General features: G+C 40.2%; 1 protein-coding gene across 1 annotated transcript in view; it reads left to right on the top strand.

Moving 5' to 3' along the window:
* The first annotated feature begins 11225 nt into the window (after positions 1 to 11225).
* prx (periaxin) overlaps positions 11226 to 23047 on the top strand; it is a 24344-nt gene continuing 12522 nt past the window's right edge. The window contains exons 1-7 of the mRNA XM_087176526.1: positions 11226 to 11280; positions 12719 to 12826; positions 16229 to 16354; positions 16846 to 17005; positions 18232 to 18425; positions 18781 to 19022; positions 19143 to 23044. Coding sequence (XP_087032652.1) covers positions 16325 to 16354; positions 16846 to 17005; positions 18232 to 18425; positions 18781 to 19022; positions 19143 to 23044 — 4528 coding nt within the window. The 5' untranslated portion in view covers positions 11226 to 11280; positions 12719 to 12826; positions 16229 to 16324. The remainder of the gene's footprint in view (positions 11281 to 12718; positions 12827 to 16228; positions 16355 to 16845; positions 17006 to 18231; positions 18426 to 18780; positions 19023 to 19142; positions 23045 to 23047) is intronic.

Genomic DNA, 23047 nt, shown 5'->3' with positions numbered 1-23047 from the left:
ATGTATGTTGGCCCATAGCGGTTACAGAGGCTGATGCCGCCAAAACACACCCACATGCTGTGATAGCGGATCACCAACACATACGTGGCACTGGGTTACATAATGCATGCACTGGGTAATTTTTGGGCAACAGATATTGGTGTTAGACTTTCTGATTTGATAACAATACCTGACTTAATGTCTAAAAGGCAGATTCTACTTTCCAGCAAATTTAGATGAGAGTATGAGGTGCTCTTGTTGGCTTCGTTGTCAAAATATATTCCCATTTAGCTCCATAAATCAGATTTCTCCACCACTTTAGGTGGACAGATTTGGATTGATTTAATGTTTCTGCTGTTTTATTATTTAGAGTCCAACTGTATCAAAGAGAGGGCACAGACAGGCTTATTCTACCTGAGCTGAAATTCAATATCGAATTAAATCTTTAGCAACGTCAGTGAAGTTGTCTTGAAACTCCACTGAACACGTCAGCAATGACACAATCAACAGGCACCAATGAGCTGCAGGGTCATAATGGGATAAATAGGCAACTCTGTGTGCAGCCATATTCCCTTCCTAACTCAACATTTACAACTGTAATATCTTGAGATGAATTATAAGGTAAAAGATACTTATCTTACATGAAGGCCCTGGGGTCAAAGGTCAAGCATTCCTTTGGGTTTCTGTTTTAAAATCTTCTGATGCGTCATTGCTATGATTCACTGAACAACAATCATAATCTGTATCTGAAATGTACTTTTTATGTGACATGGCTGCAGGTTTCAGGGTTTTCCTTGGAAGCATTTGCAGACTTTCTCTGAGCTTTCAGCGCACCAGAGCGTGTTTGTCCGTAGTGTTTGTCAGCTGGACTTGATCCAATGGAAGCCAGTAACCGGACTCTCCTTTAAGTCTGCCGGTACAGACTGTCATTGGTATCACAGGTCTGAGTCTGATGCTACAAATAAAGTCTTAGGCGTCAAACTCTTGTGGCATTTTGTTATTGTGGACGCTCTAAGAAATCATAATCACTGTTATTTTGAGGTAACATGTTGCCCTGGAAGATGTGTGGAAAATCAAAAAGCAGCAGGTGTAATTTGTGTATGTGCCCATGAGCTGAGAGTAAATGACGTCTAAAATGAAATGATGGATGATGATAGCAGTTTCCTGGCGACAGACTTTGGGTGGTGGTGGTTGCGGTTGTGGGTGGGGTTAATTTTAGACCAGGAAGCAGGGTCAAGAGTCGATTGGGCAGTTCAGCAGGGAGACCTCATGAGGAAACACTGCTTGACGTACGTATGAGGGTACACAGCGTACACAGAGAGTCGAGAGGATTTTACAGGAAGGAAGACTAATGTAAACAAATGACTGACTTGGGGGCACATGTTAATATTTGAGATACTACTGAAATATATTTATTCTTTAAACTGTAAAATACAGTTTACAGTCTGTGGCAAATTTTTATCCTTAAATGAACAGAGCTGTGTGTGTCGCTCACCGTGTGCCGAGTATATCAGTCAAAAACATCTCTGTTTCCTGTTTACATGGAGGCATTTCCTGTCCAAAGGCTCACGCCTGCGGGTGTGTCTTGTTTTGTCCATCTGATGTCTCGAATAGCCAGGAGACACGCTGGGATCTGTATCTCACTAATCTTGAAAGGTTTGGACTTTGTGCTCAAGGCAGCGATGCCTCTAAATGTTCAGCTCAGACGGCCTCAGTGGGAGTCAAACACTCTGACTTTTTGGATCAGATACTATTAAAATCCTGAGTGGTTTGCTGAAACATTACTATGGGGAACATGGGAGTAAAAATTGGTCATGTTAGAGGGAAGAAGAAATGAATTATACCATATATTTTAGTAAATACTGGGTATGTAGTGGAACAACTTTGATCTTACTATGCATTTAAAAAGTCGACACATTGTCTTACAGCATTCACGTTGTAGTTTTACACATCAATAAATGTTATTGTGGAGTGCAGGAGAAATTACAACAGGTGTGCCTTTCTTCAGTCAAACTAAAGCACCAATTAGAAATTTTTTTATAATGTATTGTACTTCATTTGTGATCTGGAATGAGAAGCAGAGAAGAAATGGGTCTAAACTTCTCAATATTTGCCCCTACCAGGCATGTTGGTGCAGCACTGCAGCACCTCATGACAGGTGGGCTGGAGTGGAAAACAAATGTACCTTTGTCAGGGTTGGGCTGTGGAAGGCATCTGTTGTCATCCAAGGAGGGTAAAACTATAACAAAGTGTAGTAATAAAGTAATGTACCAATATAACATATAACAGTGCTGTGCTTGTAGGTACCCAATATTAACAAAAATACTTACAGTATAAATGATTTCTCCTTTCTTCTATAAAATGCCCAATAATTACTCCCTTGTTCCCTGCAGTGATGTTTTTCTCCGGTGAACCTAAATAGAAGGAAATACTGGACCAGAAAGAACTGGTCAGTATTTTATTGGTACCTGATTCATACGACAAAATTACACTGTAAATCATCGTCCATATTATAAAGTGTTACTGTGGAATGCAAGCTTTTAAGCTTTTACACCATTACTCTCTTCAGGGTTCAGACACAGGTAATCAATGTTTTCATAATCAATATTCAGTCACTAGCAAGTACATAGCTCATAGCTTGGAGAAAATTCAGTCTCTTTGGATTTAAACACAGAGAGGTGAACTTGAATGTTTTGTGAGGACCTCAGCAGCACTGACCTGAAGTGATGAATCAATCCTTTTAAAATCCGTTTATCAGCGACGACGGAAGGTGTAACTGCTTTGACATCATCAGCTAGATCAGTGAATTGAGAGAAACAGATGTTGTTGTTGTTGACGTCCTACTCACAGTCTGATTCGTATGTTTTTTTTATCCTGAAAATGACACAGTGCTACAGTAGACTGACCATCATGAAGCTTAATGTTACACTAAAAGGATTCAATGTCAATAATGTCGGATGCTTGTGAAATTCAGGAAGATGGATTTTGTTTGTGGTGCCCTCAGTGTAGGAAAATTACCTTTAAAAGGTTCTCCTGTGATTTAATATTGCACTTCCATAAAGTTGCTAGATGGACAAGAGACAAATTAAAAACCTGGACCAGCAACATTGAATCAGCAGAGGTCAAGATATCCTGCTGTCTGTAGTGTGGCTCAAACTCCAGAAATCCTTCATATCCCGTAACGCACCAAGTTTCCCTTAATGCCAGCAGTAGCATCTTTTCATCAGTGTCATGTAATTAGATTTTCCATTAAAAGTTCCAAACCCGTGGAGTCAGTTTGGACGACACACAGACCTCACTGTAAACAGCTCTATGTGTATAACGCTGCAGCTACTATTACAAAGCCCCCTTTAAAAAAAAACAGTGTTGATAGACATGAAATTCTCTTCATCTTCATTGTGTGTTGGTGGAGGCAGAAACCTCTGAACATATCTGATAGTGGTTGTGAAGTTCATTGTGATGACATGAAGACATCTTTTCATCCATTTCCAGTTAATTTTCCTTACTGAATTTATTCTACATATGTGTTTGTGACTGTGTGTGCTGTGTTTGTTCAGCTTTCAACTTTACTGTCACATGCATTAGAAGCAGTGCGCTACAAATAGCATGAAACAATTGTGTTGTGGCCACTTCTGTACAATACACGAAATAAAAGTTGTTGGGAAGTTTGGGACAAACGATTTACACTAAATACATAAAAAGACTATATATATGTCAGTACATGTGTGTTCTACAAGCAGAGGTGGGGGACTTAAATAAATAAATATATTTGCATTTTTGTGGATGAAGTTACTTTTTGATGCCCACAAACCTGGCAACCTGCTAGGTATGCGACCAACAGAGGCAAACGCACAAAGCAGCGAAGGGGAGCGCCTCAGTCCAAAAATACTAAAATGTGGATTGCAGAAGGAAAGAGAAAAGAGCACAATGCAGGTTTCACATAGAGCTATAGAGTGATAGTAATAACTAGTCCACACCAAGGTCAAACAATCCTACACATTAAAGATTGTGATAACAAATTCCTGGATCTGCACAAAAATTCAATGGGTTCTTCCCTGGCCCCTCCACCGAGTTTGGTGCTAATCGGTTCAGTGCCTTTTGCAGATAAATAAACAGAGACGGGTGGAATCATAATCTGCTTGGCAGAGGTAATAATAATATTAAGACTAATAACATAATAAATTCTAGCAGTGGGCGGCTGAAGTCACAGATCTTGACTCTGAATTACCACAAAATGTCAAATATCTGTCAGATTTATAAGGTGCAAACAGCTTCATCAGTTTTTGTAAAACTACATTTTTCATGACCATCGTTTTTAACTGATTTAAATCTGGAAACTGGAGCTGTTCATCAGAATTTCATATAACTTGACTTGTGACTTGCTTAATCTGAGCAGGGACTCCACTTGACTTGCTTAATTCTCACCACAGTAACTTGGGACTTGAAGGTTGTTTGTTGAAGTATTTCCAGTCAGTCTTGTGCCTGGAATAGAAACTGTTTTCCTACTCTGGTCTTGTCCTAAAATTAGATCCAATAAGGTTTGTGTTATGTTCTGAGGTTGCCACCAATTGTGAAAAAGTGTTGCAGTATTTCCTCTGTGTGTGTGTGTGTGTGTGTGTGTGTGTGTGTGTGTGTGTGTGTGTGTGTGTACTCTTATGTAACTGCGTGTGAGGAGAAAACCTATTTTTGTCGATATCTGGCCTCTGCTGATAATACCTCCATCCACAAATAAATCACAACCTCCCATCCTTGACTGTATCTTATGTGTTGCATCACTGCTGCAGCGTTGTGTCAAAGACATGTTATCAACTTTTTAAAGGGCGGATCTGTGGTTGTTTTCTTTGGGAGGACACCTGATGCGTGAGTCGTGCCATCCACTGAGCCAACTATAACATCATTAACTTGTCCATCTCTAACAGGCTCATCGCCGCCTGTGAACAGGATCAGTTTCACAAGTCGACTGCTGTGAGTCAGAGCAGGAGAACAAAAACTATTCAGCTCACATCACACCATCACATTCACTTGACAGAAGCCTGGAACAGTGTGAGGGGTCGCAATGATCAGTCGTGCTTTTAACGAGACTGTCCTCACCAGAGAGAGGACATCGGTTATGATTTCCTAACACGTGGCAGTTGTGCGAACGACGACGACAAAGTAATGTGTAATTGTTATATTACCAGAAACAGAGCATACGGTTGTGTGACATCTCACACACAAAGCTTTAACAACACAACACCGTTTGGTTCATTTGGTCCATGTTGCATTTTAGTTTAGTTCTGGTTCGTGTTCACACTGTAAACTTCAAGTTGCTCTGACTCGTTGATTAGATGGTTTTGGTGATGTCAAATCAAATTCCTGTGACTGACAGTTGGTTCTGTTTAATATTAGTATTATTAGACAGCGAACTGATCACATGACGAGTCCTGTGCTGTGATATAATGGGAAGTAATACTGTGGGATCGCTAGGTCACACACGTTTTAATGGTCTTCATTAACCACCAAAGTGAGCCGAATAGGATGCATTTACGTAAATATGTACATGACTCTTACAGACTGATTATAGGAGCGCTTCCTGAACAGTTCACAGCCAGCAGATCATTAGAAGTTGAACTTTTTGAAATTACTATAATTAAAATAACTACTAAAACCCCTGTGATTTACTTTCACACCACAAACAAACCACATCAGACTGAGAGTTACGGTTACAGACTCTCCCTCCACTGGTATTTGAGTCTAATTCATCTGCCAAAAAAAGAGATAAAACACACAATAAACAAAGTTAGAGGTGAACTTCTACAAATATTGTGATTTATTACAACAATACATATTTTTAGTTTGGCGGTGTGGCTCTGCCCATGTGATGCTCTGGACTGTTTCTGAGGACACAACCCTGCAATACAGAACCTTTGAAGATTTTAACAAACACATATGAAGGAAACATAAGAAAAGAGAGAGGCGGAGACAGCAGGCAGTAGTGTGTGGACAAACTCCAGAGCATCATGATGTTAGTGCAACATGGTGGACAGCAAACACGTACTGTATGTCTCAGTCCTCCTGATCTGTTCAGGGAAGGCCTCTGCAGCAGAAATGTCGCAGCTCCTCGGCCTGAGTCTGTGAAGCAGCGTTTCATTGAAGAAATCACACACTGATTTACATGTGAAACTGGCAAAGAAGCTTTTTTGCACAAACTCTGCGCTTAAGTTGAGAAGTGCTGTCAGACGATGTTTAAGCTGTCTTTTCTACTCAGTGACTTCGGTAACCCAGCCGCATTATCAAATCTACTTGAGACAACTTAATCCAGCCTCTGTTGGACAAACTGCAGAGTGGTTGACAGCACCAACAAGCTCTTTAGCTCCGTGGTTTGTCCTCTGATCTTAAGATTCAGAGCTCAGTGTGAAAGCACCAAGGCAGCAAGAACTCAGACTGTTTAGCTACACATTAGCTATCAAGGAGCATATTAGCAGAGCCTCTTACTCTGCGCTTTCTTAAGAATTTAAAGTTTTTGTAACAATTAAACTGATTATTATTCATTCAATTTTACGAAGAGAGTCTCTAGGAAATAATGTGTAATAATTTCATTTGTTTGGAAGCAGTCTAGGGGCATGTAACAAACATGCACCTGCTTATTTGTGCCTTTTTGGTTCAGCTCCCTGGACATTGTTCTGTCACAGCGCTCTGATCACATCTGAGGTCTGTGTGTTCAGTCGTCGGTGCTGGCACAGTCTGTGGTTGGGTCTGTCAGGATGTAAACACAGGATTAGCCTCCAGTGAGATTGAACAGTGTTGATCTGTGCCACTGCTACAACACAAACAACTTGGCAGCTGAGTATGCATCAACACACTTGTTAGTTTTTGACATCATCTTTTTACAAGGCTACTGGATGTGATTTTTAATAGCACTGCTATGTGGCCGACCGGGGATGGTTGTAACACTTTTTGTCTCAGTAACTAAAACTCACAGAGTTGTCGAGACAGAGCTCTCAAATTCTGTCGCATTATCTGCAGCATAGATGAAATGCATCACATTTTACCTAAGATACTATACAAGTTACATCATTCTAACTTCAGTAGTGTCAGTACTAATCAGAATATAGACTAGGTCCAAAAAAATGTCTTTAATACCTGAAAATCAGTGTTTTCCCTGTAATATCTGCAAACCTCCTCACACAGCTATCAGACAAAGGTCATCTCTTACAACCATCCCTTTGTTAAAACCATCCTCTACACCAGCTAAAGGCTGATTGTTTCAACAAACAAGGACTACTCTGGAATTTAGCACATGGGAGAGGGACGTGGTTAACAGTGGAAATTATTTTACAGGGACCCACATATGAGTGGGGGCTACTGCTAAGAGGGAGAGTCCCACTATTACATAATCTACTGCTCACATGATTGTACTCCATTCACCTTCAGGTGTTATAATGTTGATTCAGTGAAAAATGGATTTGAGCAAATCATGTCTCAACACAACAGTGAAGGAGGTCTGTCTGATGAGGTAAATCTGTTATTTACTATTGTAAGGATGAGTTAAAGGTCCCATACAGTCTAAAGGTAGATGTCCATGTGTAGTTTGATTATAAAGCAGGTTTAGGTTCTATATTAATACTGTGAAAGTATCAAAGTGCTCAGTCCACAGAGAAAAGCACACAGCCTGTATTCAGAGACTGAGCCTTTTGCGCACTTTGTGATGTCACAACAAAGCAGTCAACGTTCTCGGCCAAGCCCCCGCCTACCTGGACCCACCATTCAACCTTGCAGGATTTGAGTGTTTACCTGAAGTCACTCATAAAACAGTCAGCCAATCCTTTGACTTGCAGTAACTTCTGCTAACTTTTCCTGCCCACACCTCTAATGGACTGTGAGATTACCGTTAAAAGTGCTGACACTTTTAACAGTTCTTTAGGAATTACAGATTTGGGATCCATCAATTCACCAACTATAGCACATTTTTTTACCATGCATGTAATTGGAGGGAAATTTTTAATTTCCCTTAAATCAAACTGAAATATTTGTAATTGATCACAGTAACATACAGTAAATCATAAGATTTAATTTATAAATTGTTCGGGAGACTCCATGTTTATATGATGACAATCATTCAACAGTGGGTAAAAATACTCATGGAACCCGAAGGTTCCTCCCACTTCACTACTCTACACTTACATATGCAGGAGGCTGAGAGTCCATGTTGATCGGTGCCGGCGTGTGCAGGGCCTGTGGAGGCCTGCAGATGTAACTCTGATCTATAATAAGACCGGGCTGTGAGGCATTTCAAATCTTCACCTCCTCCTCCTCCTCCTCCTCCTGCCATGCCCCCCATTCCTTTGCTCCGTCCAGGGAGTGCCACCCCCTCCACCTGCTGCTGTCACATAGAGCTGCAGTTTAGAGCCGCTGTCAGGTGTAAACTGTAGCTTATATTTAAACTGACATATTCAGTTTTCCTCTAAAAGTGTGGCTACACACAGCTCAGGAAACTTTTCATTTTGAATTGACAACTGCTCGTTTATATTCTCACTGCCACTCTCTGGCCATTAGCACAACAGTGTGGTGGTTGCACCTGTTGTTGCTGCTGTACCTGATAAAATGTCAGTCACTCAGCACAAAAATAATAGTTACAAAGCCTGGATCTCAACAAGTATGTGACGAAAACTGAATCTGCTCTTCAAACAATTTTTGTCAGTTTTAGTATTTAAGATGAGTCAAATTACCTGCACAAGCATCAGTTTTTTTTCATTAACTAGCATCAGCTCACACGAGTTTTCATGTCTGATTTTGACATGAAAGTTAAATGAAATGTAGAAACATCTCATTCTGGAACTGCTCAGTGTCCAAAAACAGTTTGTAATTGTATCATTATTTAATAATAACAATAATCCGCAAACATCAGCATAATAAATAAATGATTATGTGATTATATGTAATTATCCTTCATTACCACAGCAGGAGCACCAGATTGAATGATCAACAAGGGGCTCAAGTATAGTTTCAATGTCTTCGTTCTCATCATTAAAGAGTGTATCACTTAATGTTTAGTGTCCCACAAACTTGTTCTGTTCCATTAATGCCTGTCTCCGCTCCTCTGTGACTGATACAGCGAAGGCAGGGCAGCAGTGAATGTGTGTTATGTGTTCCTGTGACCTGCTAGACACCAGATACCTCCAACCCACCCAAACAGGCACGACATCCCCGCTGACACTCTACACGTCCTACAAACACACACACACACACAAACACACACACACAGTTACATACACAGATGGGCTTTCCTCTTTGCATAGACAGAAATACACACACACACACAGACACACACACACACATACACACACACACAAACACACACACAGAGCTAAGCTAAGGCAGTTAAAAAAGTGATCACATGGAGGCAGGACTGTGAAGAATGAGATTGCAGGGGGCCAAAGTCATGTGATTCACAAACAAGCAGCGCTGTGCTGCTGATGGACAGATGGTTCACTGTCCAGCTTCTACATGTTCAGAAAACTCCTCATTTAGATCAATGATTAGACAGAATATTAAATATGCTCCCCACAGGCTAGACACAGCCCAGCTGCTAATGTTTGCATAGCAGCCAACCAAATAACGGTGGACATGTTGTACATCTCAAAGCTGCTGTTTAGTTCTCATCACATTCTTTGGCTGTTGAACTCACACAGCTCTGTGCTCACAGGAGCAATGGATAAGTTTCCTGCCTTCACTGGCTGTTTGTTCAAACTTTCTCAACATTAAGCTTCAAAATGAATGTTCATTCTATAGTTGGTGCTACAAATACTCAGGTTTATTGGCTCCTTCTGGCATCATTTCTGCTTTTACTTGCTCTGACAGGTTGCCGAATATCGAATCTGAAAACAGTTCCCTAGTTACCAACCTCAAAACATCAGCAAGCAAAACCAGTCAAGTCTTAGTCCAGTCAACACTAGCACCCCCAAATCCCCCTGATATACTGATGCATGTGCACTCGCTGCAATGTCATAACAAAAACAAATCATCTTATCATCACTGAGATGTTTTACTGCTGTAATTTACAAGATGTGTTTACAGAAACTTGATTTGTGCCCTTTTGCTTGGGTTTCGGTCAAGACACGCTGAACTGGTTTCTGCTCTTTGCTGCTGTTTGACTTTTGGATTTTCTACTAAATTCTGCTGTCAGGACTCAAATAGTTGCTATGTTTTTACCGATCCTGCTCTTTCTGCTTCTTCCTCTTCTTCTTTTTGAAGTGACTACTGTGATGGATGCGTTGCTAGTCGAGAAGTTTTAGAAGTGCTGTTGCTTTCCTGAAAGTGTGTGAGTGTGGACTTTGTGCAGATGGTTTGGGTCTGGGGATCCAGCGTAGAGGCATGACCAAGACCACGGAAAGAATCTCAAGACCGCCGCCCCAGAAGCCTCAGACGGTCATGATGGTCATGTCACTAAATCAGATGCTTAAGTCCAAATGCACAAGCCTGACATGAACACCCACGCTACACTTTCTGAAGAACGCCACTGGAATTAATTTACTGTCAGCTGATACCGTCCTGTTCTGGTGGCATGTCAGTCATGTCAGTGGTGGCTGGTGTTATCCTGCATGGGGACAGTGATATGCATATCACTAAGTCAAGCCATGTGCCCTGATAAAAAGATTCACTACAATTGCTCCTGATTTTATTCAGTTTTTACTTTTTGAGGTAAAAAATTCATTCATTCATATGTTTTCATTTCTAATATTGTATCTGTGCACGTATGCAGTGTGAGCTGCTGACGCCATTGTAAACCGACCCAAAGTGAATATTTAAAGGCGTGAGTAAATGAACATTATGTCCTTAAGTTTTAGAAACTAGTCATTGAGATACAGTATTATAGGCAACAGAGGGACAGACAGAAACATGTAAAAAATGTAAAAGTGATCACAGGAGGAAAAATGATAAATTAAAGTCATAAGAGATTCATCTCTTTCATCTTTTTTTTATTATTTAACTTTCTATTTATTTTTCTGTCTTTAATTCTTTCTTCAGGTTATTACACAGGTGTACAAGAAAATCCATTAAATTCCTTCAGCCAGTTCAGGAAATGGCTTTTCATCCCTGTTTTGTTTTTTTCATCACATGAAAAGACTCTCGCGCATTATGATGAAAAACCCAAGAAACATTGTCCTATGTAATTGCCGTCTCTGCTTAACTGAACCAGATGTGCAATAAGCATTGTAACACCGTAACAATCAAAAATAAGCTTTGTTGTTTTTTTCTGTTTCAGACTCTGACAGAGACCAAGAGGACAGCCATGTCTGCAGTCAGACCAGAGATCCGGCCGTAAGTAAACGCAGACCTCCTCCTTGTGAGAATGTGATGCTAATACATGAGCTAAGACATTAGTAAGAGCGGTAACACAAGAGTAAGCAGGTGTGGTGATAAAGAAAAAAGTACATCATTAGTATTCAATAAGAAGGAGATGGGACATGTTTTATTGCTGTTTTGTCAATCCCCTTTAAAAGCTCCATTTCTTCTGCACACAGTAATAACACGCTGCACTTAAACTCAGTGGAGCGATTCTTTTATCTGATTGGAGTTCAATCACTGAAACGACTGTCGACACGTTACTGTTTGTTTTGCTGAACAGCAACTTACTTTGTTGAGGACATTATAGTGCTCTAATCTAATGTGTTTAAGTGAAGGGCCGTTATTACACTTTATGAAAAGAGTTATGTATTATTTTTCATGGTGCAACGCCACCTCATAAACAGGGAACTAAATCATTATAGCTTCATGTTGCAGGGCTCACTGGCTTCTGAATGTTCATGTGTGCAAAAGTGTCTGTTTGAATGTGAACAAATGAGATTGTTACAGTTATTAATTTTCACATAGCGACAGATACGATCACTGTGTGTAAGAAGAATAAAAAAAAAGGAAAAGGCTTTTGGTGAAAAATAATCTTAATATTATTTTAATGGGTAACTTTCTATTTCAAATTTATTTCACTGGAAACTTGTGGTTGTCAGAGGTCACAGCAGTCTGAAAACAGGTGAAGTGTTAGAACAGGATGTTTTTACAAGATGGTTACAACTATGTGTGAGTTTCTGAAGGGAGTAGAGGAAGGACATATGGGAGGGCAGGTCATGACATGTTTCCTCGAGAAAGAAGGTAAGAGGTAAAAGACGTTAAAGCAAAATTATTCCAGCAGAGAAACATTGTTGCATGAAAGGAATAGAAGAATAGAAATAAAAATGTATGATTATACTGTAACAATAGTTAAGGTTCTGGAGGATCATTATTAAGATCAAGGGAAAGAACAGGAAGCCATCTGCAGACAATGATGATGAATTCAGCCCCTCAGAGATAAAAGGCCATGTTGTCATTTTGTACTGTCTCTATGTTCTGACTGAAGTTCAGTTTAGATTCGTCATGAGCACATCCTCAAGTTAAGTGTATGGTAGTAACAACACATGATCGGCATACAGAGTAGCTCAGAGTATAACAATCCCACAGCTTGAAAGCCGAGCCTCACATGCACGCTGTATATCAACCAGTTTTCTTCTATCGAGCAGCTTCACTGGAGCAGTGGCGAGTTGAAAGCTGAAAATGTCAGTAGTGGTTAAATGAAAGTGAGAAAATTCACATCACGAACTTCATGTTCTTTAGATTTTCCCATAGGAGTCTCCCACAGGCTGCAGTGCAGAGCTGCTCTGGAGGCGCAAATAATCTGCTGCATGAGCCATTTCAAAGTGATTTAACACTACCTTCTCTGTGGCAGGTAAAAGACAAGAGGCGGTCGCCCCCCTCCAACAGATCCCCCACCGGCCCACAACGCAACCCTCACCACAGCGGCTCCACAGACGAACAGGAGAGCCCCGAGAGAGTGGTGAGACACATACACACATTGCAATGCAAACACAAACCTACCTGCATTAACAAAGACCTAACGCTGGGACCTCGGTGGCTGACCTAGTACAGCGCGTACCATTAAGGCTAAGTCCTTTCCGCAGAGGCCCGGGATCCCCTCTCTCTCTCTCTCCCAATCTTTCCTGTCTCTCTCTCTCACTGCGGCTATAATAAAGGCATGAAAAAAAACTAACTGAAAAAATAACTAAAAAAAACATAGGCTGCTGCTAGTACACACAAAGAACACATGTATGAGGGAACCCATTTATACATTTCAATATTTTATACATGCATGCCTCTCCAGGGACGTTAGAGTGTCTGGATGACTGTTTGGAAATGGTATGATTGTTTTGTTGTTTTTTTTGTGTTAAAGTTGAAAATCTGGAGTTTGTCTCAGCTATAAATGTAAACAGAGAAACTATACTAAATTACAAAATAACAAGTAAAACATTGTTGCGGTGTGCTCTTGGTTATGTTAGGAATGCTCTTTGTTGTGTCTCTCTTTTTTAGCCTCATGAGTGGTGTGGTTATATGTATAGTAACATTGGTCCAGACCGATGTGGGGCACTAAATCCTAACAATGATGTTGCAGAATGCAACCAACTACCCTTCCTGTCACCCCTCCCTTTCCAAGCATTTAGGAGAACGTACTGTATAGTTGCTTTACAGTTATGTAAGAGCCAGTGTTTGCTTTGTCCGTTCTGGGCTTCCATAGGAACATGGTAGTGAAACATGGCGGGACCCATTCCCTATAGATTTCCTGTACAAAAACATCTTTCTTAGTTTCAGGTGAATATACACTAATGAAAACATAATTATAAATATTCCATTTCTGCCGATAAATCTGACTAAATCCTACACACTGGTCCTTTATATTATATTATATCACTACAGACATTCATGGCTAGAGGATGACCCCTACTCATAGACTGTATATAAAGATGGACGTAGCCTCTTTCTGAAGAGCGGCTTTGAAGCTCAGAGTGGGCTGCTCTGCCGTAGCCATCTTTGCAGAGCCTGACTCCACCTAACTCCCAGCTAATCCAAAAATGGGAAAAGATGCGTGTGGAGCTGAGACTTTGGTGCATGCCAGTTTGCGGCAAGCATACGTTCACCCACCTGCCAAAGTGGCATGCTCTCAATTATACAGAACTTTAATAACTCTCAATTGAATTTAAACTGGTGAGTTTCACCCCCACACATTGGTCATGAAGGAAGAAATTAGCTATAGAGACCAAAACCTTGACCAAATCCTGTTTATTTCTGCTGTAAAGTTGGACATTTTAACATGTGAGTCTATGGGGAATGACTTGTTTTTGGAGGCAGCCTCTTGTGGTTATTCAAGGAACTACAGTATTTGGCACCTCATGTTGGCTTCATTTTTCAACCCTGGACTTTGCTGCTTGCTCCTACTGAGCCTGATGATCCCCTTTCATCTAGTGCCATCATCAAGTCAAAATGTGTTTATGTTAGTCATAAACAAATAACATCCCCATTACCCTCAGCTGCACTTTGTGTTCAGGGCTGTTTAGCAAATGTTAGCATGCTAACACACTAAACTAAGGTCTTGAACATAGTAACCATTATACCTGTTTAGCATCATCATTGTCAATGTAGGCACGTTAGCATGCTAACAGTACCATTTAGTTCAGTACAGCCTCACAGAGCAGCCAACTTGGCTATACACTCTTAGGCTGCGTTCACAATGAATAAAATCCCTGCTTAAAACAGCACAGGGGGTGTGTTTGTGGGGATGTGTTGTTTTATGCACCAAAGACACATGAAATATCATCCTGGAAATCCAGTTTGAAGAATGGATTAAGATATTTAAAACTTATTAGACATCAAATTACAGCACTGTGGTTTGTATCAATCTTCTGATCTAACGCTGCAAAAAGGCGAATATGCATCGTTCCTAAAATGTTGAACGATATACTTTAATTCTGAGAATTTTTTTACAGCTGTGATAACTGGAAAATAGTAAAATAAATTAACATCTCGATTCAGCGATGAAGAGCCTGACTGCATCATGGTTCAGTGAGGTTTACCTCACAGGTATCTGCATGATCCTTCTGTTTGCTGCCAATCGATTTACTTCATTTGGACTAAGGAGTCCTTGTGACATTGACCTCAGGACCCTAAAAGCTCCAGTCTCATGCAGTTGAAATTCTACGATCTACGTTGTTACTCATGTATATTTGTAGACGCAGCTTTGTGATCGACCTCCTGACCCCAGTAGCCACCAGCCTCATACAAACTGGATCACAATGGTCCAGGCCTGATCTGCTGAGGTCATTGTCCGCCACATAAACAACCTTTCATTTGTCCCAGCTCAGCACAGATGCCAGTCGTGGCCTTTTCATGCTGCAGCAGCAGGTGACCGCCAGCTGCTGGGCGCAAAGTCGACAACAATAAACATCTTTTGTGGCAGATCTAAAACTGGCCTCAGGTGCTAGGGGCTCTGTAAACACTCTGACCCACATCCGTGGACTAAAAAGTAGCACGTTAGCAACTTTAAGAGATTTAGAAAAACAAAACGGTGCTGCTGCTTATTGAGAGACAGTGACACCTGCTGGTTTCAAACAGGAACGTTGGCTAACAGGCTGTTAGGAGGTTTTCAACAAATGGCTCAAGGTTTTACACAACAGGAAAAAATACAAGATTTACACAAAAACACTACAATGAAGCATCTTTGTAACAAGTAACAATACAAATACAATACAAATTTGCGAAATATATATATACACCATCACATATAAAAGATATTTAGTTAATAGTGCGATATTAATCATTATGTTGTTTCTTGAATATTAGATTTTTTCTGATTGTACCAAATTACATATGATGAACATTAAAATTCATATTAACTGGAAACAAGTTATTGTGTTAACATAGGTAACTTATAACAGTAAGAAATGTATTAGGTAAAAGAATATTATTTAAATGTGTCATCAATGGAAAGTCACATTTAATTAATTTATACCATTAAACAAAAATACTAACAATAATAATAATAGTCATATTAATAATAACAATAATACATTTTAGGTACAATAAAATGCAGAGCAATGTTTATCTACAAAATACGCTTCTATTTTGCGTGTCCTATGTTATGCCCATGGTGCAAACCAACTTCCCCCAAGGAGTAATAAAGTGAGTCAATCAGTAAATATAAAGACAAAAGAAAACAGTGACAGTTAAAATATTTAAAATTTTACATTTAAAAAGAGGAAGGAAGTCAAATATTAATAATTACAATTTAAAATATAATAACATAAAATTAAAATGAATTGAATAACTGAATTATACAAACATGGTTTAGCACTGTGGATCCACCCACAGCGCAGACCATCTCACCTTGTGTTATCTGTGTTGTCTCCAGGTGCAGAAGGAGAAGCTTCATGCGGAGCTGAAACAGGTGTTGAGTCAGAAGAGAAGTCACCTGAGAGAGTCGACCTGCCAACTGGCCCAACCAGAGATGGACTCAGATCCCACAGAAGAACAGACGGTAAGCTTATAGGGTCTGATAAAACACTGTTGATGTGACTTTTCAGGCTATTCACCATAAAACATCAATGTAGCAGGATGTAGATGAAGATGCACACTTGAACACAAAGTCTCTCCAATGGTTGATACATGATTCACTTTTTCCTTCATGAGTCATCTAGTTATGAGTTATGAGTTATTTCCTTTGTACTTTAAAAAGTGGATGTAGTCCAAGAATGGAGTGACCTTTCTTCCATGACAGTTTAATGGATAAAATGGATTCAGAAGTGAAGTGTGAAGTGACAAATAACTGTACAGTAAATTCTGCACTCACTGAAGCAAGTGAACCAAGATATAAAGCAGTGTCCAAGCCTTTGTGCATTGAAAACAATTTTAAATCTACCCAGCAGAGAAAATAAGTGAAATACAAGTCAGAAAAATACTGTTTTTCATGTCATGCATGATATTTTCCTGTTTCTCAGTGATATTAAAAGTTGTCTGTATGTATTTAAGAGTGTGGAGGAAGCCTCTAAGATAGTGGAAATCGTGGTGGAGACAGAGGCGGAGGCTGGAGCCAGCGGCTACAGTGTGACTGGTGGAGGAGAGCGAGGGATCTTTGTTAAAGACGTCCTCAAAGACTCTCCAGCTGCCAAACATCTCAGCCTACAGCAAGGTACCTGCAATCACATGATTCATTGAGGGAACATTCTCCTTGTAATGTGCTTTAAAATGAATACAATCCAATGAGGAAATCAAATGACAATATGTGCACTCTAAGCACTAAGCTGTGGTGAGTTTGTGTCCTGGGTTTTGTGAGTGCTGATGCTTTGTTCATCAGTATGGTGTTGTTGAATATTCAGTACCATTTTTAATCCTACAAACATTTTTGTAAGTTTACAACCACTAAGATATTGAATAGAAAAACAGCTTCTATCATATTTCACAGTACCACCTTTTCTGAAAAGGCACCATTAATAAATTATAATCTGTAATTAAATGATTTATTGAAGTGTTACTAAATCATTTATAAATACTTAATGCACCAGTTATAAGTCTATAACAGAAAAACTGTGGGGTTGCCAGGTTGTGAAAAATCCTGCAATCATCACCTATAATTAAAAATCTTAAGAAATAATTTTTTAAGAAGTAAATCTCACAATAATTCATCCAGTGTCCAGTTGTAAATGTTAATGAGCAATTCTAGAGAGTCAAGTACTTTAATAACGCTTTACTGTTAGTTTTAAGGATTTTGAAAAGATGATTAATTGACGTCTTACCTTGATGTAGTTCCAAGGAGTGAGCACTAGAAGGCAGTGACAACTAATGTCCATAGCAGAAAACTCACACTTAAAACACAAGTAATAGCTTTATCAGAACTGATGTTGATGTTATTTACAGTAGTCACAAATAAGGTCTACCAGTAAATATCTAGTGTTGCAGTTCACTGTGACCACCAGGGGGCAGTTTCCTGATTTTTATCAACATTTATTTCAAAAATCAATTTATATCAAAAATCGTGACTCCGACAAATCTGAATTTTTTGGATTCAGTGTGAAATAAACTTTCTAGGGATATAATTATCACCATAAATAAATGTTCATAATGAATTCATGGCACCAATATACATAATGTTTCTTGTTTGGCATTACATCTGTTCATGACAACATTACAAGCTACAACTTTTAACATTCAATGTAACATTATCCAACTGACTATATGGAAAAAAATCCTTTAATCATACAAATACAATGAAACTCAACTCTTCTGAATGAAAAATTAATATTGGCAGGATCGGCATGTGACACGTGCAGTGTATCATGCATCAAAATGTCATCAAAAATCACTTTGTAGGTTCTAACAGTGGACTCATTCATTCATGATGTGTGATTCTGTGTGAAGGTGACCAGCTGCTTAGTGCCAAAGTCTACTTTGACAATGTGAGGTATGAAGATGCTCTGAAAATCCTTCAGTGTGCGGAGCCTTATAAGGTCAGCTTCCAACTGAAGAGGACCATCCCTGGAGCGGAGGTCAGCATGCGGCCTCGAGTTCCCAGTGTGGAAGTCAAAGGTCCCAAAGCTAAGATGGCCAAAATGGTAATCAATACAATCACAGTATTTGTATGTGTTATGCAATCTCTAACCTAAATTGTGTGGTTCTTAATATAGTAGCATTTTCAGTTATCACCAGACTTCAATATATACCTCATTAAATATCCAAAGACTTTTATAGGACTTCGTACTTCTTGCCGACCATGTCGCTTTGAGTGACTTCCAACTGTCGAATTAAATTGTAACTTAAACTATGTGTCAAGTGTTTATGAATACCATTTGGTTCAACTTTCCTTACACTTTCAGTTGTTAAATTATTCAACAACAGAAAGTACCGTGCTCAAATTGCAGCACTTCAAACATTGTCAAGTGACTTTGTTGTCATCTGTATGTATTTCAGAGTGTAAAAGGCACCAAGCCATTCAAGGCCAAGAAGAAAAGAGGTGGTCGTTTTGGTCTGAAGAGGCTGAAGGAGAAGCGCAGAGAGGAGCTGGTGATAGAGGGAACACCGCCCCGGCTGGAGATGAGTGATGTGGACGTGGAGTTTTCTCTCCCCAAATTCAAACAGAAGAGGAGTGGGAAGGTTGAAGCAGAGAGAGCTGGAGGAGCAGCGGCCTTGGGGAAGGCCAAGAGGAAGATCAGGTTGGCCTTGTTCATGTTCTTTTTGTGCTTTTCTTTATATAGCATTAAACTAAATGTTACTATTTTTGGCTATTTTACAATATTGTTTTCTTTTTTCCTTTCTATACACTGTTCTCTCAGGTTTCCCCATATGAAAGCAAAAGGAGGAAAAGTGGAAACCACTCAACTTGAGGGACAGGTGACTATTCCTCCATCTGAAATGCCTGGAGCTAAAGTGAAAACAAAAGAAAAAGGACACAAGTTTGGAATCACCTTCCCTAAGACCAAACACACAAAGTCAGGCTCTGCTTTGGAAACTGGATCTGTGGAGCTGAAGCTGCCAGGTGTGAACATCCAGCCACCATCAGCGGAGTTCAGTTTGTCTGGCAATAACTCGCCAGATGTGGAGTTTGCACTCCCTTCCGGAAAAGCTGAGGCATCTTGGCCCATTGTGAAGGGAAAGGCAGAAATAAAAGCTCCTAAAAGCAACATCAAAGGAGGAGTTGATGTAGCTGTGGGAAAATCTGACATAGACATTGGCAAAGGAGGCAAAGGAGATGCAAAGCTCAGAATGCCAAAGTTGAAACTACCCAAAGTTAGACTCTCACGTCATTCAGATGAAATAGATGGCGACATCCAGATTAAAGCTGAAGGGCGGAAAATGCCACATGCTGACGTAACACCTCCAAAAGTAGAAATAAAAGGAGATGGGGAGATTTGTCTCCCCGAAGCAAATATAACAAAACCAAAGTTGGAGGGTGATTTGTCAGGAAAAGCTGCGTCTATTCAAATGCCTTCTGTTGATATTACTTTACCAAAAGTGAAAGGAAAGACTGCCATGGACATTTCAATGAAGGACCATGAAGGAGCTGGTAAGACAGCAATCAAAATGCCTGCTATTGACATCTCAGTGCCTGATGTTGATTTGGAAATGGACACTGGACGACGAATTCCTGATGAGGTGGAGGGCACTTTTAAAGGGCCCAAAATCTCCATGCCAAAGGTTGATATCTCATTACCAAAGATGGGATCGCCTGATGTGGATATTGAATGCCCAGAAGCTGGAGAGAAAATCAGCCTACCTTCTGTAGACATCTCTCTCCCGAGTGTGAACACAGAGGGTGGAGATGTGGATATGGACTATTATGTTGGTGGTGATGGGAAGTTTAAAATGCCTGATTTTGACATATCTCTCCTAAAAATGAGATCACCAGAAGGAGAAGTAAATATAAAAGGACAAGAGGCGGAAGGAGGCTTCAAGTTACCAAAAGTAGACTTGACCCTTCCGAAAGGCAAAGCAGGAACAACTAACATTGAAGGAGGAGGAAAATTTAAGTTACCATCATTTGACATCTCCCTCCCTAAAATGAAGACAGGTGAGGTGGAAGTCGACAATGAAGGTTATGACGTGAAAGGAGGTAAATTTGAAATGACCACACCCGATGTTTCTCTACCCAAAGGCAAAATGGAGGGAGAAGCGCAAGCTGGGAAAGGAGGAAAAATCAAAATACCTACCTTTGATGTTTCTTTACCAAAACTTGAACAACCAGAGTGTAACATGAACATAGAGGGGCCTGAATTTGAGGGTGACAGTAAGATCCAGATGCCCTCAGTTGATATATCTCTGCCAAAAGTAAAGATGGAAGATGACACTGAAATGGAGGGTCCATCTGCAAGAGGAGGGAAGTTCAAAATACCCTCATTCGATGTCAGACTACCTAAGATGGGGACATCTAGGGCTGTGGTTGACTTGCAAGGATCTGAGATTAAAGGAGGGGAAATTGGGGTGCCATCAATAGGCATTTCTTTATCTGAAGGTAAATCCAAGGGTGAGGTTGATATAGAGGGAAAAGGCGGCAAGTTTAAAATGCCTTCATATAATGTAGCTCTTCCAAAAATGAAGTCACCTGAGGGAGAGGTTGTTTTGGAGGGACCTAAATTAAAAGGTGGAAAGATCAAGATGCCTACTGCCGATATTTCCATTCCCCAAGGAAACCTAGAGGGAGATTTAAACATTGATGGTGGTGAAGTAAAAGGAGGTAAAGTCAGCATGCCCTCTGTAGACATTTCTCTCCCAAAAATTGATCTACCTGAAGGCGATGTCAACTTAGAATGCCCTGAACTTCCCAATGTTGACTTTTCACTTCAAAAGGGAAACTTAGAGGGCAACTTGCAGCTTGAGGGCAGTGGTGGTAGCATGCCCAAGTTCAAGGTGCCGACTTTTGACATCTCACTTCCAAAGATGAAAACGAAGGAGGGAGAGGTTGACATTGAAGGACCTGAAGTCAAAGGAGGAAAGTTCCAGATACCTTCTTTTGATGTGTCACTTCCAAAGATCAAATCACAGGGAAGAATTACTGACAAAGAAGGTCCTGAGTTTAAGGTTAAATCACCAGAGGCAGATTTAGACCTAAAGACAACTGAAATTAAAGGAGGGGAAATTGACATGCCTACAATTGATATCTCTCTTCCAAAAGGAAAAGCAGAGGGTAAGATAGATTTTGAAGAACCCTCAGGAAAAGGTGGCAGGTTTAAGATGCCTACATTTGATGTATCCCTACCAAAGGTGAAGATGCCTGAGGGAAAGATTGGCCTTGAGGGACCCTCAGTTGACATCTCTATACCAAAAGGAAAAGCAGAGGGTGACACTGAAACTAAAAGCAAAGGAGGACATTTTCATATGCCCTCAATTGACGTTTCTCTCCCTAAATTAAAATCAAAGCGAGGTGACATAAATATTGAGGGACCAGAAATCAAAGGTGGGGAACTGAAAATGCCGACTATTGACATCTCACCCGCCCAAGGAACATTAGAAGGTAATATCAATGTCGAAGGTAAAGGAAAAGGAGGCAAGTTCAGCCTGCCATCCCTCTCTGCTGTACAATTCCCTGAAGGAGATGTGAATTTTCAAGGTCCGAAAGTCAAAGGCTGGAAGTTTGAAATGCCAAAAATCGACATCTCACTTCCTGAAGGTAAAGCACAGGGAGACATTGATATTGACATTCACTCTGGAAAAGATAGGAATATTGACATACCATCCTGTGATATTGGACTTCCTAAAGGAAAAGTCACAGGTGACATAAATGTTGAAGGTCCTGAAAGGAAAGGGGGAAAGTTAAAAATGCCAAAATTTGATATTTCATTACCAAAGGTAAATTTTCCTGAGGGTGACGTCAAATTAAAAGGGCCCGACATCAAGGGCAGGAAGATTGAGATGCCAGACATTGATATTTCTCTCCCTAAAACAAAAGCTAAGGGACCAGAAATCAACATTGAAGGTCCTGAACTTAAGGGAGGAAAAATCAACATGCCAGACATTGACCTTTCACTCCCCAAAGGGAAGGCTGATGCTGACCTCAGTATTGAGGGTCCTGAGGTAAAAGGAGGAAAATTGAAAATGCCCAAATTTGACGTTTCACTTCCAAAGATGAACCTACCAGAGGGCAGTTTGGAAATGCCGACAGTTGATATTTCACTACCAAAAGGAAAAGTAAAGGGAGATGTTGACATTGAGGGACTTGGTGGTAAAGGAGGCAAGTTTCACATGCCCACAGTTGATATCTTTCTTTCTAACGTAAAAACAAAGGGAGCTGATCTTGATATAGAAGGACCTGAGCTTAAAGGTGACATTTCACTTCCAGAAGGAAAACCTAAGGGTGACCTAAATGTTGAAGGCCCTGAGGTAAAAGGGGGGGGGATTAAAATGCCAAAATTTGATATGTCTTTACCAAAAGGGAGTCTCCCAAGGGGTGATGTCAAAATAAAAGGCCCAGACATCAAGGGAGGGAAGATTGAGATGCCTGACATTGATATTTCACTTCCTAAAGGGAAAGCAGGTGGAGAAGTTGAAATTCAAGGACATGCTGGCAAAGGAGGGAAGTTCCATATGCCCTCTATTGACATCTCTCTTCCTAAAATGAAAGCAAAGGGACCAGAGATAAATGTTGAAGGCCCTGAAGTTAAAGGTGGAAAGCTAAACATGCCATCACTTGACCTTTCTCTGTCCAAAATAAAATCTCCTGATATAGATGTCAGCCTTGAAGGTC

This window comes from Seriola lalandi, unplaced genomic scaffold, assembly GCF_002814215.2.
Source record: "Seriola lalandi dorsalis isolate HSWRI2012SDOR001 ecotype SW California unplaced genomic scaffold, Sedor1 jcf7180002054560, whole genome shotgun sequence".
Classification (NCBI taxonomy): Eukaryota; Metazoa; Chordata; class Actinopteri; order Carangiformes; family Carangidae; genus Seriola; species Seriola lalandi.
The sequence above is the reverse complement of the archived record's forward strand: the minus strand, read 5'-3'. Positions and strand labels throughout refer to the sequence as shown.